Consider the following 16842-nt stretch of genomic DNA (forward strand, 5'->3'; position numbering starts at 1 on the left):
GTTTGATTTATTCACTCTGTAGCTCTGTCAGTCTCTGAGTGATAGACTATGGAGAGTTATCTCTTAATGTCTAATTTCTCACACATCTGAGTTCAAAATATGCTTGTGAAAGCTGATTCTCAATCTGACACTACTGTCTTAAAGATGTCATACTGAGGAATAATATTGCAAAGAAACACTATAGTCACTGTCTCTGTATCAGTTTTCTTAACTGCTTTTAATATAATCCTCTTGATCAGTCTATCTGTTATAATTATGATGTTTGTGTATTCTTTAGAGCTTGATAAGTTTACAATAAAGTTCATGAAAAGCTCCTGCCACATGTGTTCAGGAATAAGAAAAGGCTTAAGCAGTCTTTGATGTCAATCTCTTCATGCAGTGTTTGATCTGCAAAGATGACAGTTTCTGATCATTCTTCTCACATCAGCAGCATAGTCTGACCAGTAGAACTCATGTCTTAGAACTTCTGTCATTTGCTCTCACCCAAGATGATCAGTAAGAGGTGAGTTATGAGCCTCATGCACTAATCTGATTCAAAGAGATTTGAAGTCTGACACTCACTTATGACCTCAAAAGAGAAGCTTCTCATTCTTATTTAAAGAGCACTCAGAGACAGAGGCCTTAATGCTGAGTTCAGAAGAAAATCTGAATCTTTTCTCACAAAGAGTCTGCTCCAGATGCTGTAGAATCTTGTCATTTTTGTAAGTCTCATTTCACTGAGCTTGAAGAGACATCTCAGGTTTCACACTGACAGCAGCCACTCTTGATTCTATTTCAGATGTCAGTACATTAAACTTAAGTAGTTGAGCTTGTCTCTGTTTGATTCTCTCATCATCAGCACTCTGTGACATGTTCTGCTCTCTTTGTGATAGAGTATCTGATTCAGCATTCAACTTCCTTAACTGATAATCAATTCTAAAGTTGAATTAATAGAGAATATTCATCCAACATAGCTGTCTTTCATTTAGTCTGTGTGTAGTCATGAAGTATTCTAGATTCTTATGATCTGTGAGGATCTTGAATTTCTTTACACTTCATAGCTCAGTATTTCATTTCTTTAAACACTCAATTATTGCTAATAACTTCTTATCATGAATCTTATAGTTGTATTCTGCAGGTAAATGCTTGTAAGAGAAGAAGACACATGAGCATAGAATGCTCTGCTTATCATATTGTAGCAGCACTCCTTCTGAGATATAATCTGAGAAGTCTGTTTTCAATATAGTCTCACAGTCAGGGTCAAATTGAAGCAGAATCAGAGCAGAGATAAACATTGATTTTAGATGCTTAAAAGCTTCCTCAGCCTTACTTGTTCATAAAAAAGAAACATTCTTGTGTATAAGAATCATCAGTAAGGTCATGATCTTTGAGAAATTTCTGATAAATTGTCTATAGAAATTAGCAAAGTCTAAAAACCCTCATACACTCTTAAGAGTAGTAGATGTCACTCATTCCAAAACAGCTTTAACCTTCTCTGAATTCATTCATATACCCTTGCCTGCTTCAATGATAAATTCAAGATATTTTGTACTGTTTACTTTAAATTCACTCTTTCTGATATCTGCCTGTAGGCCTGCTTATCATAGATACATAAGCACCTTTTGTACATACTCACAATGCTCTCATAAGCTTCTTGAGGAAAATATCAAGATGTCATCATCTAAATAGACTGAGCAGAAGTCGTCCAGATATTCACATAATGCCCAGTTGATATATTTTTGAAATGTGCTTATAGCATTGGCCAAACCAAAAGGTGTAATCAGCCACTCAAATAGCCTATATCTGGTTTTAAAAGCTGTCATCCACTCATCACCTTCCATGATTCAAATCTTGTGAAAAGCTGCGATAATGTCCAGTTTAGTGAATCATTTAGCCTGTTCAATTCACTGTAGAGTCTCACTGATTAATGGTAGAGAATATTAATTCTTTCAGATAATTTTGTTAAGAGCTTGATAGTCTATACAGAATCTTAGCTTACTCCTAAGCTTCTTTGTGAATAGTATAGAAGTGGCTGTGAGAGAGTTGCTCACTCTAATAAAACCCTTATCTATATAATTTGTAAGAGTCTTTCATAAAGTCAGTAGTTCCTCTCAATACATATTATATAGTGGGCCTCAAGGAGATTGTTCTGCATTATCATCAGTTTTTTTAATCAGTTTAATCTCATGATCTCTACCTGGGCCATGAAGTAGGGATAGAGTGTCAGTGGCTTTCTTATCAAATATGTTTAAAAACTCATGATAATGTTCAGACAGCTTTTCTCTATAGTCAATTTTTGATTTCACTTCTAGAGTCTTTTGAATATCAGTCAAACTGACAGCAAAGATCTCAATGTTTTACTTCTCTCAAGTACTCACAAGCCTAGAGAAGCTTATGACAGAGATGGAAATCATGTCAGCTTTTGCATTTGAACTAGACTTTACCTCTATGCCACTCTCTTCAAATCTCATAATTCTTTGATGAGAGATCACAGTCACCTTTTGCTGGGCCAGCCAAGGGTCATCTAGATATATATCATGATCATGTAACTTATTCACTATATAAAAAAAGGCCTGTTCAGTTACATGATCATCTATATCAATTCAAATGTCAGTCACTATACTTGTGGAGAGTCTCATGAAGTCTTCAAAGCCAGTCATTTTAACAGAGGAAATTTCAATACACAGAAGCTTATGCTTGTTAATATAGAATTGAGAAATAAGATCATAGATATTACATTTATTGTCTATTATTGCTCTAGTTGAAAAGGCATTATCTACTATAGCATCAACAGTGAAGGATTTGAATATCATTTTAGATTTAAATCTTCTTTATTACTTCTTTACAAGCTTCTTATTTCACTTCTTTCAATGTCTTTTGATTGAAGCTACTCTTTTTCTGAATCCTCACTCATATCCACATTATTGTCATTCAGTACCAGCTTGAAGATCACCTTAGCTATCATGAGAGTGGCAGAGTGTCTAGAAGGTTTGAATAAGTAGCTCTTAATCATATGATCTTTAGCTCTGCATCTCAGGTACAGGCCTTGCTCTCTTCATTGATTAATTTCTGTCTGATTTATCAATTTGACATGATGAGCACTTGAGGTCACAGCATCAGTAGAGAGATTCATCAGATCATCAGTGAAAGCTTGAGATCAGTTTCATTGATCAAGAATAGCATGATGAAGTAGAAAGTGTGAATTAGATATTGTATGATCTGAAGAAGATCTGCTCTCATGATGATTAGACTACTGCCTTAAAGTTTTAAGCTCAGAGAGTTGATGATCAACTAATCTAAGCTCCTTACAGTAATTCTTGTAGGAAGATGATTCTCTTACATTCATCATGCCTTCCCTCAGCTTCATGCTTAGAGCAAATTTTAAATACTTCTTTTTAACATGATCATCTCATTCATGACCATCAGCTTCCAAGCAGTAGCTGATTAAATTCAAACAGAAAGTCAAAAAAAGCTCTTCTATTCTGTTGTAGATTGTTGAGCTTTTGTATAACCTTTTCCTGTCATGCAGAATCATTAAATAGCATATGTGTCTGCTTCAGTAAGCTCTCTACTATAAAGTTAATCTTGTTCTTATTATTCTCAACTCAGAGATAAACTTGAGCTACTGCTATTTCTTTCAATCTCAAGTACACATACTAAGTACATTCCTCATTATTACCTAAAGCTTTCCCATTGATCTTAAGTTTTGATTGAAGCTTTAGCTATCACTGAGAATAGTGCTTCAGATTAGAATCATCATACTTCTTGCAGTCTGATAGCTTGATCTTTGATCTTCTGACTGCAATAAGTGATTGTGAGTTCAATTGAGAGAGAATTAATGTTGAAATGTTCAAAGCTTGTCATAGATTAGCTATTTCAGCTTGCTGAGCTGCTATTAAATTTCTGTTCTCATACTGAATCTGTTTCTGCTGTTGAAGAAAGACTATTTATTGTTGTTTAAAGCTGCTGAGAGCATCCCTGCTCATTGCTTTATATTGATTCATTTATGTATATGTTGTACAAATCTGCTACTTTATCTCATTCAGCTAGATGTTTTCAATGTTGCTTGTTTATTTATTAGCACAATTGCTAACTCAGTCTATTCATATATCAGTATTATCATTGAACTTCATGATGCAGGTCAGCATGTTTGCTGAGCTTCATGATACAGAATTAAGACTCTTAGTGGCCTATCAATGAAAGGAGTGAAGCAATTTGTAATGTAGAGGATTAAGCTCTAAGAACTAAAGACTAGTCCTCCTATATAACAAGGATGAATTGCTTGAGAAAGGGAAGAAAAGAATGAGATGAGAATACAAGCCTAAGCAAGCTCACATAGCATGATCACATGCACACATGCAAATGATGGCTAGGCTGAGTCAGCCAGCCAGAGTGAATCTAGAGGTTCAGCCCCTTATATGCAGCTATTTCAAAGTAAAATGCAGAAGAAAGATACTGTAAAAGAAATAATTAAATAAAAAATATAACTTTAATAAAAAAAATATATAGACTATATTTGATATAATATAATAAAGTATAAAAAAAAGTTAATAAATTTAATATATATAAAAAAAAAAGAGATTGAAAAAAACTAATAACTTTGAAAAAGTGTATTATAAATATATAGTATATAGAGTGAAAGTAATTAAAATAAATAAAAAAATATATAATTAATAAAAATTATATTATTTAAATAATATTTATTTGCATTTATAAACTATTTTATTTTAATTTATAAATAAATTTCATAGAAGAAAAAAGATTATATTTGTAAAGAATTTAGAAGTATAGCATATATTAACTTAAAAACTCAATTAGATTATTAGAGTTTTACTATATTCAAAAAGCTAATATTATTTTCTAATCTAAATAAACTAGATATAGTTATTATATCTTTTCATCTTTTTTAATATAAAAAGTTTTCTTCTCAATTATATTTGAAAATTAGCACTAAGCTTATCTCAGAAGTTTTTAATCTCATATCATAAATTGATCTCATAAAATATCAGAATATATTCTGAGAAAAAAACTATAATAATTTTAAATTTATTAAATTAGTATTTAAAAATACTGTTCAAATTAGATGCAATAATTTATTATATAATAAATATGAAAACAGAATCAAATCACATATGAATTTTAAAACAAGATGCAATAATCAGCAGAGAATGATATTATAAATTATATCAACTGTGATTTTTCAGCTTATATAACTCACTATCATCTTATTTTCTTATATTTTATTTCTAATTAGTTGAACTAGAGAAAATTGAATATGTCATTTCTGCATAAGTGAGAGATACATATATGCAAAAGATCTAAAAAATATAAAAAAAAAGAATTAATAACTGTTATTAATTTTGATTTCAACTTATCTATATGAAACATTTAAAGAACTAGTCATCAGTAATGTCAGGGCCAGGTTTGAAGATCATATCATTGTTTTTTCTCAAAAAAATAAAATGCTATGAAAATCTGCTGCAGAATCAGATTATAAAATAACATATGTGACATGTCACAATTTCAAATGTAGATCAACATATACAGCTTTAGAGAGAGAGTTGAGATCTTTTTGACATTGACTCAAAACACAGCAAGCTCCTTGCCTCAATGTCGGGTTGAAAAGGGAACAGAAAAAAAGAAGAAAAAATAATCAAAAGCCTCACAGTCAAAATAAAAGAGTTGAATTTTAAGAGCATGAAGAGTGACAATCAGAGCAGCCAATAAAGAGAGTAAACAGGAAAAACAGTAAATCAGAGAAGCTGATCAATCAGAGTTAACTGTAGAAGCAGGCAATGAGTCATGATAGATTCAGCAGTAACTGCATCCAGCAGCAACATCAGTGGCATTGAGCCAGCCAACATCTGTCAGGAGGGGTAATACACCTGCCAGGACCTGGCAATCGTCGACAGAGATCAGAAGAGCAGGAGAGAGAGCGGGAGGAAAGGATAACTGAACTGAAAGGAAATGAATGAAGAAGTGCGTGCATGAGAGAGGAAAGAAGGCAAGCGTCTAAAATAGTCGCGATTTGCGGGGCGATGGCAGCGGGTCGATGCACCACACCCGAACTGGCGGCGCTGATACAATTGGAAATTCTCATCTTATTTTTTTTTAAATATAATATTGGAAAATTCTCTATATTATTTCTTAAATTTTAATATTATTTTTTATTACTATATCTACTTCTTTCATTTTTAATATATATATATAAACTAATATTTAAAATAAATAAATTTAAATATATTTATCTTTTAAATTAATATATTTACTATTTTTTTAAATTAAATTAAAATTTTAAGTATTTTTTAACTATTACTTGATTATTTAAAAAAAATTATATTTTTTAAATAATAAAATTTTTAAAAACAGTTTTATAAATAAGTATAAATATTTTTTAAATTATATATAATTTAATATTAAAAATTTTTAATTTATTTTTAAAATTTTAAAAATATAATAGTAGTTAAGTAGTATATTTTAAATAAAGTATATTATATTGAAGTAGTTAAAATAATATAAATTTAAATTTAAATTAATTATTTTAAAATAAAATAATACTATTAATATTAAAAAAATATAAATTAAAAGTTTCTATTATATATTTTATATTAATAAATTTGCTTATATTATATATTTAATTAAATATTTTTTATTACTTATTTAAAAAAAATATAAAATTAAAATTAATTAATTTATTAAAAAGTTTTAGTTTAAATTTATTTTTTAATATAAATATCAAAGTTTAAATAATTAAAAAATTAATTTAAAATAATAAAATATTTATAATTTCATTAATATATATAAATTAAAAATTATTTTGAATAAAATTAAATTTAAAATTAAATTAAAAATTATTATTAATATATAATAAATATAATTATAAAATAAAATAAATAAAAAATTTAATATTAATTAAATAAAGTAAATAATAAATTTATTTATAATAAAAAAATTAATTAATATAAATATTAAAAAAAATAAAAATATCTTATTTATAAACTTTTAATTAATTAATTAATTTTTTTAATAAAAAATATAAAATAATAGCTCTAGCTGGTCAAATATTCCAAGGTTTGCCTGGAACAAAAGCAAGATTACGTAAACACAATCCCGCCTCCCTGTCTTATCTTCAGCTTTCCACGTCTTAGAACTATATTTATGACCCCTTCGATGAAATAATTGCCTGGGAATTTGTGCACATGGGTTTATCCCCAAATGTAATGAATGGCCCAGCGTCTTGCTGACCAATGGTCATTTTCCTGTTTGTGAATGAAGTGAATTGGTTGCACATCATTGAATGAAGCTTTTCCAGCCACGATGGACGCGATGAAGACCGTCAGGAACCCTTGGTTGCAGTGGAAGAAGTTTCTTCATCAATGTCTTTCTCAAAGGACCGATGCTTCTGAATTTAGGGGTTTTGCGAAGCTTATGTTAAATCGCTATCCCATGCCAGGGAAAAAGCTCGTAGATGCTATTCTGGAGTCAAGATCGGTTACGAATGTACCCTGGGACCCCTTAATACCACTCTATGTGGACTCTCTGCACAGAATCGAGAGGGTTAAAATCGAAGAAATATTGAAATCCCTTCTCTCACATTCAACGGTCTCTCAGAAGCAAGAGTCTGTGCAGAGCATATCGAGGCCAAAAACATCAGTCAGCACGCTGATGAGTGACTACTGCATTATCCACAATGCTACGATTGCGGCAACATCAGGACACGCACCCAACACAACAACCGACGCAGCAAATATATTTGCCGCGCTTGCACACTGGATTATCACATTGCTTTCATGGATGTCGAGTAATGAAGCGGGACGTGAACCTGCTGACTTGTTGGCAAATTCTCCCGACACTCTAGCAGTGTTCGAATCGCTTGGAATTCTACTTGCCGCTCTTGTGGGTACGGAGAAGTCAGTAAATGCCTTTTCGTCCTCAGAGTCTAAAGGTACTTTTATCCTCCCAACACCCACTAACTGTGTGTGATGTATTTTAAGTGCTGATTTGCTTTTAACCATAAGGGTGGAGAAATAAACTATCTCGGGCTCTCTCTGCATATATTCCGCTCTGCAGCGGTGTATCCATTCCATTAAGGGACAGGCTCGAGGTTTTGCGAAAAGATTTCAATCTCTATGTCCACGATGGCCAGAAGTCTCTTGAGGACACTATGATGGAGAATGTTAATATTTCAGCTCTAGAATTCGAGTCCAACGTGCTCGATGGGTCTATAATGAACTCGAGAGCAGGTCCCTATATTTACATTAATGCCCTGGTATGTTTTGTGCCTTCCGGGTTTTTTCTATGCTTGTGTTAACCAGCCTAAAGCTCTTTGGGAGGCCTCTTATTGACGATAGTATGTTTATCAACTACTTAAATAATCGATATGGAGTAAGTTTTTGAAAATCAGTGCAAATTACTCTTGGAATCTGACGATATTCTCTAGCACGATCGCATGACACTCATTGAAGACCTCATCACCGCAACCTTTGATGTTTTGTCAAATGGGATGTATCGCAATGAGCCAAATCGAACCATGTTTATCTTCCGCTCCTTTCTAGTTAACAAACTCCCTCCATTTTTTGCGGAAATGTGTGCTTCCTCTATTGATCCCATCCCAATGGAACTTTGTATCACTCGTGCACTCAGCCGCATTGACCCAAATGCATTCCCGTCGTTTTCAGAAATGTTTACTATGCAAGGCAATTCTATTCTTTCGGACGTCCGGCAAGAATTTTTATTCGCCTGCGCTTTGCACAAATTGATACCCGAGGCAAGCATCGAGCGGCTATTAGGAGAAAACCCCATGCAAACCTTACCTGTTGGAGGACAGCTTCGGAGAGAATATCTAGTCTCCCAGATCAACAACAATCCTGAACGCGCGGAACAACTGATAAATGAACTCGAGTCCATGGAAGGTAATGCTGGTGCCATAGCTGCAGCTATAACAGAAGTATGAACGTTCTTACTGCTATAAACTTTCCAACTCTAACAATATTTTCCTTGCTAGGTAATGCATAGTTTATGCTCGAGGAAAGACACAATGACCCTGAAAAATATCTGCAATGCTCTCTCACGAAGGCCTCAGTCGTTGGACGTCATGTTACTTTTTATCAGTTCATCGACTATTCTACAGCCTCTGTGTTCATTACTCGATGCCTGGAAATGGGATGAAGAACAAGGTATACAGAATCACAATATCTTAGAATATCACTTGTACTGATGGCATCACAGGCGAAAACCAACCTGTCTATGATGAATTCGGCGGCATATTATTGCTGGTTCTTGCCTTCAAGCACAAATACGGATTATCTCATCAAGATTTAGGAATTTCTAACCCCGACTCGTTTGTTTTGCGACTTTTGCAGCATGGTTCGTCCAGCCAGAGACTCGAAGACTTGGATGAAAAGCAAAAGAATAACCTTGGTGCATGGATTACCGCTCTATTTATTGCGGAAGGTATAAGTGACGAATCAATGTCATCATGTAGCCCACAAGAGTTTTATACCCTCGTTGCGACGCTTTTCAGTCAGAGTTTGGCTGCCTGTGAGGCTGGGAAGTTGGAGTTCGAGACGTTGAAAGGCGGATTCGAATGTACGTATGTCCATTACAAATAAACGTGGAAAAACAGTAGCTAACCTCTGTAGATCTCTTGGAACCCTTTCTCTTGCCCTCTCTAGTTATGGCATTGACCTGGCTTGGGCATCATATTTTGGAATCGGAAAGTGATATATCCGCGTCGTTAAAAATTCTACTTGCACTTGTTAAGCCCAGTTCTATATCAGGAGAAGGACAGGAAATCCATCGCACAGTTCTATTAATAACTGCTAAGTCGTTGGAAGACCAACTGAAGGGCGTTCGCACGCGACACCCATCCAGAAACGACTTAAAGACTATCCTTGAAGCTTTGGAGCCATACCACTCCTTCCAGCAACGCGGCACAGCTCGTTGTGGCGAAGTAGAAGGGTGGGCCGCGAACCCAGCAGGTGGGGGAATTGTCGCCAGCATACGCAACGCATTCTCGTCCCTCGTACTCTGGAGCACGGACCCAGATATAAGTATGACTCCTCCCAGCTACACCCACCGACAGCTTGTGGCCGGAATAAAGCTTGTAGGCGCCGTCCGTGTTTTGCGGGGCATAGTTGATGAACTCAGACTTCAGGCTGAAACAGGAAGCGGAGATTTAGCCCTTGATATAGCCGCCACTCTTATCTGCGCTCCACTGTCAGAATCCTTTGCTGCGGAACAGGCTGAATTTCATCCACTAAATTCTTCTAAAGACGCCATATCCCGCCGTCCAATCCTAACTCTCCGCGATGCACTTGCCTTTGAGCGCGATTCTATTTCTAAAATGATTGACACCGATACCCTCCGCGCAGAGCTAATTGTACGGCTAAACCGGCGAGTTGATTCCCTTACTGCTATCCCCCAGATAACGCAGGAAGTTTCAAACATCGATGTTAGCAACATCATGCAAGATATCAATTTAGACGAGGAGCAGATGGGAATAGGCGGCCAGGGCCAGGCTCATGACACCGACCAGGGTGGAAAGCAGACGGGCCAACCGGATCAGCGTGGCGAGGATGCGGGGAGCCTTAGTCAAATTCTTGACGCTACAGTGGCGGTAGCTTCTAGAGCGGGGGAACTTGGTACCGGAAATGGACAGGGAATGGGAATTGGGATCGATATGGGCATGGATGGTGGCATGGATACTAGTATCGATGATGTGTTGAACGGAGCGGATATGGGGGTTGATAATCCTGAATTTCTGGATTTGGACATGGAGGGCATGTTTTAGATTTGGTCTCTTATCCGTATCCATCCCTTTGTTTTGAAGAGCTCATTGAAGAGAGTGTTCTTTTCTCTTGGTTCTTCTGGATATCAGTGCTGTTTTGCGGCCTGTCTAACTTAGGGTGTTGCTCTTCTGATTGGGAGAGACTCTTTTTTCCACAAGTTGATTCATCTTGAGAGTCGATTTCCCTACTCTGTCATATGTGATATAAAATCAAGGCACGCGTGACAAATTACGGTGTAGGAAGGCGACAAAACCTCATTCACATACAATTATGGGTCGACGTACTCCATACCATCGCGATTAGTTCGTAGGGTTGCCAAATTGACATCGCAGCCCCGCCCACATTTTCTATGACAGAAAGACGACACGATCATAGATTGAGATTAAAATTTATACCCTCAAATCTTTATTTATCCTTTAATGTTCCTTTACCGTTCCCCTTTCTATAAATGGAAAATGGAAGAAAGAGAACCAAAACCGTTAAGTCATACATAAAAGTGCGTCAAATCGTCAAAAAACTTTCAGTATCAGAACGTTAGGTAAACCTTGTCCTGATATCCTTGTTTGTCTAACTTGACTAAACCTGGCTTGATGTTGGATGGGTATTAGGACAGTCCATTTCAGGACCATAAACATGCGTGACAACCAGCTTTCCCGTATATGAGGAATCTCCATCCCGCAACGTCTTTCTGATTCATTTAAAGCTTAGGGGATACGATATATTTTTATACGGTCGGGTTCCGCTCGTTAGTCTCACACTCTATACATTCTTTCTTTCTTTCAACAATCGCCCCATCTTCGGCTGGCTCTAACACCTCCCATCGACACGTGATACCATGTTGTTTAAATTTCGACATAATGCGCTCCGCGATCTGATTGAAATTGGTAGTAGCAAGGGCCAATATCGTGGGGCCTGCCCCAGAGAGACATATCCCTAACAGTCCGGGTTGGGTGGAAGGATTCATTGAGTTGAGGATTTCAGTGAGTCCCGGTACTAGATGTTTTCGGTAGTGTTGGTGAACTTTGTCCTGCATTGCAAGGTAGATCATGTCTGGATCTAATGGAGATTGACTGAGGACCGAAGGGAGAAGAGTGGCTCGTTGGAGGTTAAATACCTAATTGATTTTGAGCAGGACAGTTAAGAGGTTAGCTGCGTTGCAACATAAAGTGAAAAGCGTCAATGGGACACAGTTTGATAGCTACATACGACATCCGCTCTTGAGTACATCTCTGGAAGAACCTCACGGGCTTTCGCCGTGGAAAGCTCGAAATTAGGTATAATCACTACGGCCTTGATCCGTGGGGACCAAGGGAATTTCTTGTAATGTCCAATACCGATGGGTGGTTCCGGCGGTTTCGCGCCTGTGTCAATTCCTCCAGCTGGTGCTGGTAGAACTTCACTCAACGGGATTTCTTTCCAAGCTAAATCCTCAGGTTTGAGCACGTTCAGATAGGTTCCCACGAAACCCCCATAAAGCGCTGCCGTAACATTATCAGGATGACGTTCTGTATTTACACGCTTAGCGAGGGACATGTGCATCTTTGGATGTTGCTGATGCTCCAGTCTATATACCTATCATTAAGCAATAATCTAGCATTCGAGCTTTGCTTAAATTTAATCTCCCTATTTCATTACCTAGCATAACTCCTGCAGTAACCGCTGCCCCGCTGGAACCTAACCCTCGTCCTAGTGGGATCGGATTTTTGATGTGAACATGAGTTTCAACGGGAAAAGCGCGTTGATTATGGCACCGAAGAACATAAAGAGCAACGCGCGTTATAAGATTGACTTCTGGGTCCAAGTCAACCTCCCCTTCACTTTCGCCTTCATATGTGATGGCGCAATTGAGCGGGATCTTAGCTGTGGTATTTGTCGTCGTAACGTGCAGCTCGAGATAGATGGAAAGCGCCAGGCCTGTGTGAATGCCTCCGTTAGCTCCAGTCGCTGAGAAACCGGTTGAAGGGGAGCAAGCAGACAGCAGTGCCGCCAATACAAACAAACCGGACATGCATGCCTCTTCTCGATTGTATGGCGCAGGAGCTGAACTTACCGATCACATCAAATCCTGGACCTATGTTCGCCGATGAGCAGGGGACCTTGATTGTGAAAGCCATGATTGTCGATTGGTATATCGATTGGCCCTCACTACCATGCCAATCAGTTCAATGGAGACGACTGTTCAAGGCCCTGACTGCTATTATTTTGCCGCCCCTCTCCCTCAATCCCAAATGGAGACGCAACAGATAATTTGAGCGGGTTCAGTCCAGATGAGTCATCAAAAATAATCACGTGGTCAATCTCCTACAAAGTTGTTTGTGTGCGAGAACTAAATACTAGCTAATAGCCGAAATCTAAACTATATAATACATCGTCGGGTAGCCGCAGTATCAACTGACTACCCCCCTACCTGCGGCGCCTCTAAGCGCTGCCACTGCGCCTTGCCAGCTAAGTCCAAATCGTTTATATCCCCAATCTCTCAATATCTAATCATCATGTGACACCCCATCAAAATATTCATCTTCTCTATAATTGAAAACCAATTTTGCGTAATGTTTTACATATCATGTGACACATCACCAAAATTTTCACACCCTAATCAAATTCTTCTCTTTCAATATAATTGAGAAATGTTTTTTGAGCATATGTTTTACATCTCATATGATATCTTATCAAAATTTTCAGCTGTATTATTATTTTAGTTCTGTTGCAGCATACATTTATTTCTATTTTTAACATGTTATTTTAATTATATATTTGTTTTTTTGCCTTGTATATATTTTATTTTTTTATTATATATTTTGTTATAAATTTATATATTGATTTACTTTTTTATACTTTTTTAAATATGATTGACAATCCGCAATTATTGTATTTTATCATATATATTAATTATATTTCAATTTGAATCTCAAGTTTTTCAGATTTATGAGTTATATTAAAATTATTTATATTGATAGTTACTGTGATGATATAAAACAGACTAAGGTGATTGATTATCATACAAACTGAAATAATTGAGAATTGCAACTGTCTAGACAACAGCATAGCAGTCAACCTCACAATTACCCTGCATACAAATAACATATAAATGTGGAAAACAGTGCTAATGAAAAAAGCTATATAAACAGAGCCTTTCTCAAATTCATCTCTTAGAAATCATCTTAGTATTTACTCAGATAGTTTATTTAATTAGCAATCAAACACCTGTTCATCTATGTCTAGATTGAAGCTATGACAGTCAATAGATAAGATAATTATTTTTTATAATATTAACTAGCTAACTAATTAAATAATAATAAATAGAACTTTATAAATAGCTGTAATTTTAAGTTAAATTATTGATAATTTATAATTAAATAGCTGTTTAAGATTAAGTTTGAATATATTTATATATAAAATAAGTATTTTCTAAAATAATTAACTATTGTATAGGATTAAGCTCTAAGAACTAGAGGCTAGTCCTCCTATATAACAAGAATGAATTGCTTGGGAAAGGGAAGAAAAGAATGAGATGAGAACATGAGCTTAAGCAAGCTCACATAGCATGATCATATGCACACATGCAAATGATGACTAGTGTATATGTGTAAATGATGACTAGGCTAAGTTAGCCAGTCAGAGTGAATCTATAAATTCAGTCTTTTATAATATCTCTCTTCTCCCTCTTTGTTGTAGGCCTTTATAACTATTTAAAATTCTCTTTTTACCTAATTTTGCTTGCTGAGAGGCCTTTCAAGTGTATAAAGTCTTCATTTCATGTAGGCTCAGCTCAATCTATTCATTTAATAAAGTATTGCTTTTTTCTCTGATAGATTCATTCATATCAAATTTCCTCAATCTCAAACTCAGATTTTTCTAAAATCTCTATAGTGAGTGACTGCTAGTCAGTTTGCCTTTAACTAAGCAGGGGATCTGTCACTGCAGCATGTAGAAGCTTTACATTAAAGACATTGTGAATGCTGAGTGAGACATTCAGTCAGTAAGCATGAGATTTTATCTTTTCTAGTACAGTATATTGATTGTATTTTACATTGAGCTTCTTGCACAGATGATTAGTTCTCATGTTCTCTAAGCTCAATCAGATCTTATCTTCAGGTTGAAAGCTTGAAGCTGAGTTTCTTCATCTATTCATATAGTTCTCTTGAGATTGCTGAGCATCTGTCATTTTTACTTGAGCTCACTTCAGCACTTTGCAGGCCTTTTTCATATAATTATCTGCAAACTCAATGAGATTATGTGATGTTTTGACAGGAGGTGCATCAGCTATATCAATGAAGAAGACATGAAAAAGATGTAATAAAAAGAATAAGCTCATATCTATTGAAACAGCATCTCTATTATTGATGATCAGCTCTGTCAGAGAGAGTCATTCACATCAGTCATCCTGTTGAAAGCTAATGTACTTGCATAGATAGATTTTTAGAGTCTGATTCATTCACTCTGTAGCTCTGTCAGTTTCTGAGTGATAGACTGTGAAAAGTCATCTCTTAATGTTTAATTTCTCATACACTCAAGTTCAAAATATGCTTATGAAAGCTGATTCTTGATCTGACACTACTGCATTAGAGATGTCATGTTGAGAGATGATGTTGTGAAGAAATACTCTAGTCACTATCTTCACATCAGTTTTTTTAACTGCTTTTAATATAATTTCCTTGATCAGTATGTCTGTTATAATCATGATGTTTATATATTCTTTAGAGTTTGATAAGTTCATAATAAAGTTCATAAAAAGCTCCTGCTACATACATTCAGAAATGAGAAGAGGCTTAAGTAGTCTCTGATGTCAATCTCTTCATGTGATGTTTGATCTGCAAAGATGATAGTTTCTGATCATTCTTCTTACATCAATAGCATAGTCTGATCAGTAGAACTCATATATTAGAACTTCTGCTGTTTGCTCTTACCTGGGATGATCAGTAAGAGGTGAGTCATGAGCTTTGTGCACTAATCTGATTCAAAGAAGTTCAGAGTCTAGCACTTATTTACAACCTCAAAAGAAAAGCTCTATATTCTCATTTAAAGAGCACTCAGAGATGGAGATCTTAATGCTGAGTTCAGAAGAAAATCTGAATCTTCTTTCATGAAGAGTCTACTTCAGACACTGCAGAATCTTGTCATTTTTATGAGTCTCATTTCACTGAGCTTGTAGAGACATCTCAGGTTCCACACTGGTAGCAGTCACTCTTGATTTCATTCCAGGTACTAGTATATTAAACTTAAGTAGTTGAGTTTATCTCTGCTTGATTTTCTCATTATCAGCACTCTGTGACATGTCCTGCTCTCTTCATGATAGAGCATCTGATTCAGCATTCAACTTCTCTGACCAATAATCAATTCTGAAGTTGAATCAATAGAGAATATTCATTTAATGTAGCTGTCTTTCATTTAGTCTATGTGTAGTCATAAAGTATTCTAGATTCTTATGATTTATGAGAATCTTAAATTCTTTTACACTTTGTAGCTCAGTATTTCATTTCTTTAAACACTCAATTATTGCTAATAACTTCTTATCATGAATCTCATAGTTGTATTCTACAGGTGAATACTTGCAAGAAAAGAAGGCACATAAGTATAGAATGCTCTGCTCATCATATTGTAGCAGCACTTCTCCTGAGATATAACCTGAGAAGTCTGTTTCCAATATAGTCTCACAGTCAGGGTCAAATTGAAGCAGAATTGGAGTAGAGATAAATATTGATTTTATACACTTAAAAGCTTTCTCAGCCTTGCTCATTCATAAAAAAGAAACATTCTTACATGTAAAAATCATCAGTAAGGTCACAATCTTTGAGAAATCTCTGATAAATTGTCTATAGAAATTGACAAAGCTTAAAAATCCTTGTATACTCTTAAAAGTAGTAGGTGTTGCTCATTTCAAAACAGCTTTAATCTTCTCTGAATTCATTTGTATACCCTTGTCTGCTTTAATGATGAATTCAAGATATTTTGTACTGTTTATCTCAAACTCACTTTTTCTGATGTCTGCCTGCAGGCCTGCTTTCTGTAGATGCATAAACATCTTTTGTATATGCTCATGATGCTCTTATAAGCTTCTTGAGGAAATTATCAA

General features: G+C 35.5%; 2 protein-coding genes across 2 annotated transcripts; one reads left to right on the forward strand and one right to left on the reverse strand.

Moving 5' to 3' along the window:
• Positions 1-7296: 7296 nt before the first annotated feature.
• PAAG_04347 (mediator of RNA polymerase II transcription subunit 5) lies at positions 7297-10771 on the forward strand (the record flags this gene model as incomplete). Its single annotated transcript, XM_015845249.1, has 7 exons — positions 7297-7924; positions 7998-8248; positions 8302-8364; positions 8420-8926; positions 8984-9155; positions 9208-9567; positions 9654-10771. 7 exons carry the CDS (start codon positions 7297-7299, stop codon positions 10769-10771), a joined length of 3099 nt encoding a protein of 1032 aa, XP_015699475.1.
• A 722-nt stretch (positions 10772-11493) lies between these two features.
• PAAG_04348 (homoserine kinase) lies at positions 11494-12883 on the reverse strand (the record flags this gene model as incomplete). The annotated part of the gene is made up of 4 exons (XM_015845250.1): positions 11494-11883; positions 11976-12274; positions 12405-12683; positions 12820-12883. 4 exons carry the CDS (start codon positions 12881-12883, stop codon positions 11494-11496), a joined length of 1032 nt encoding a protein of 343 aa, XP_015699476.1.
• Between the last annotated feature and the right edge of the window lie 3959 nt (positions 12884-16842).

Source organism: Paracoccidioides lutzii, assembly GCF_000150705.2.
Source record: "Paracoccidioides lutzii Pb01 unplaced genomic scaffold supercont2.11, whole genome shotgun sequence".
NCBI lineage: Eukaryota > Fungi > Ascomycota > Eurotiomycetes > Onygenales > Ajellomycetaceae > Paracoccidioides > Paracoccidioides lutzii.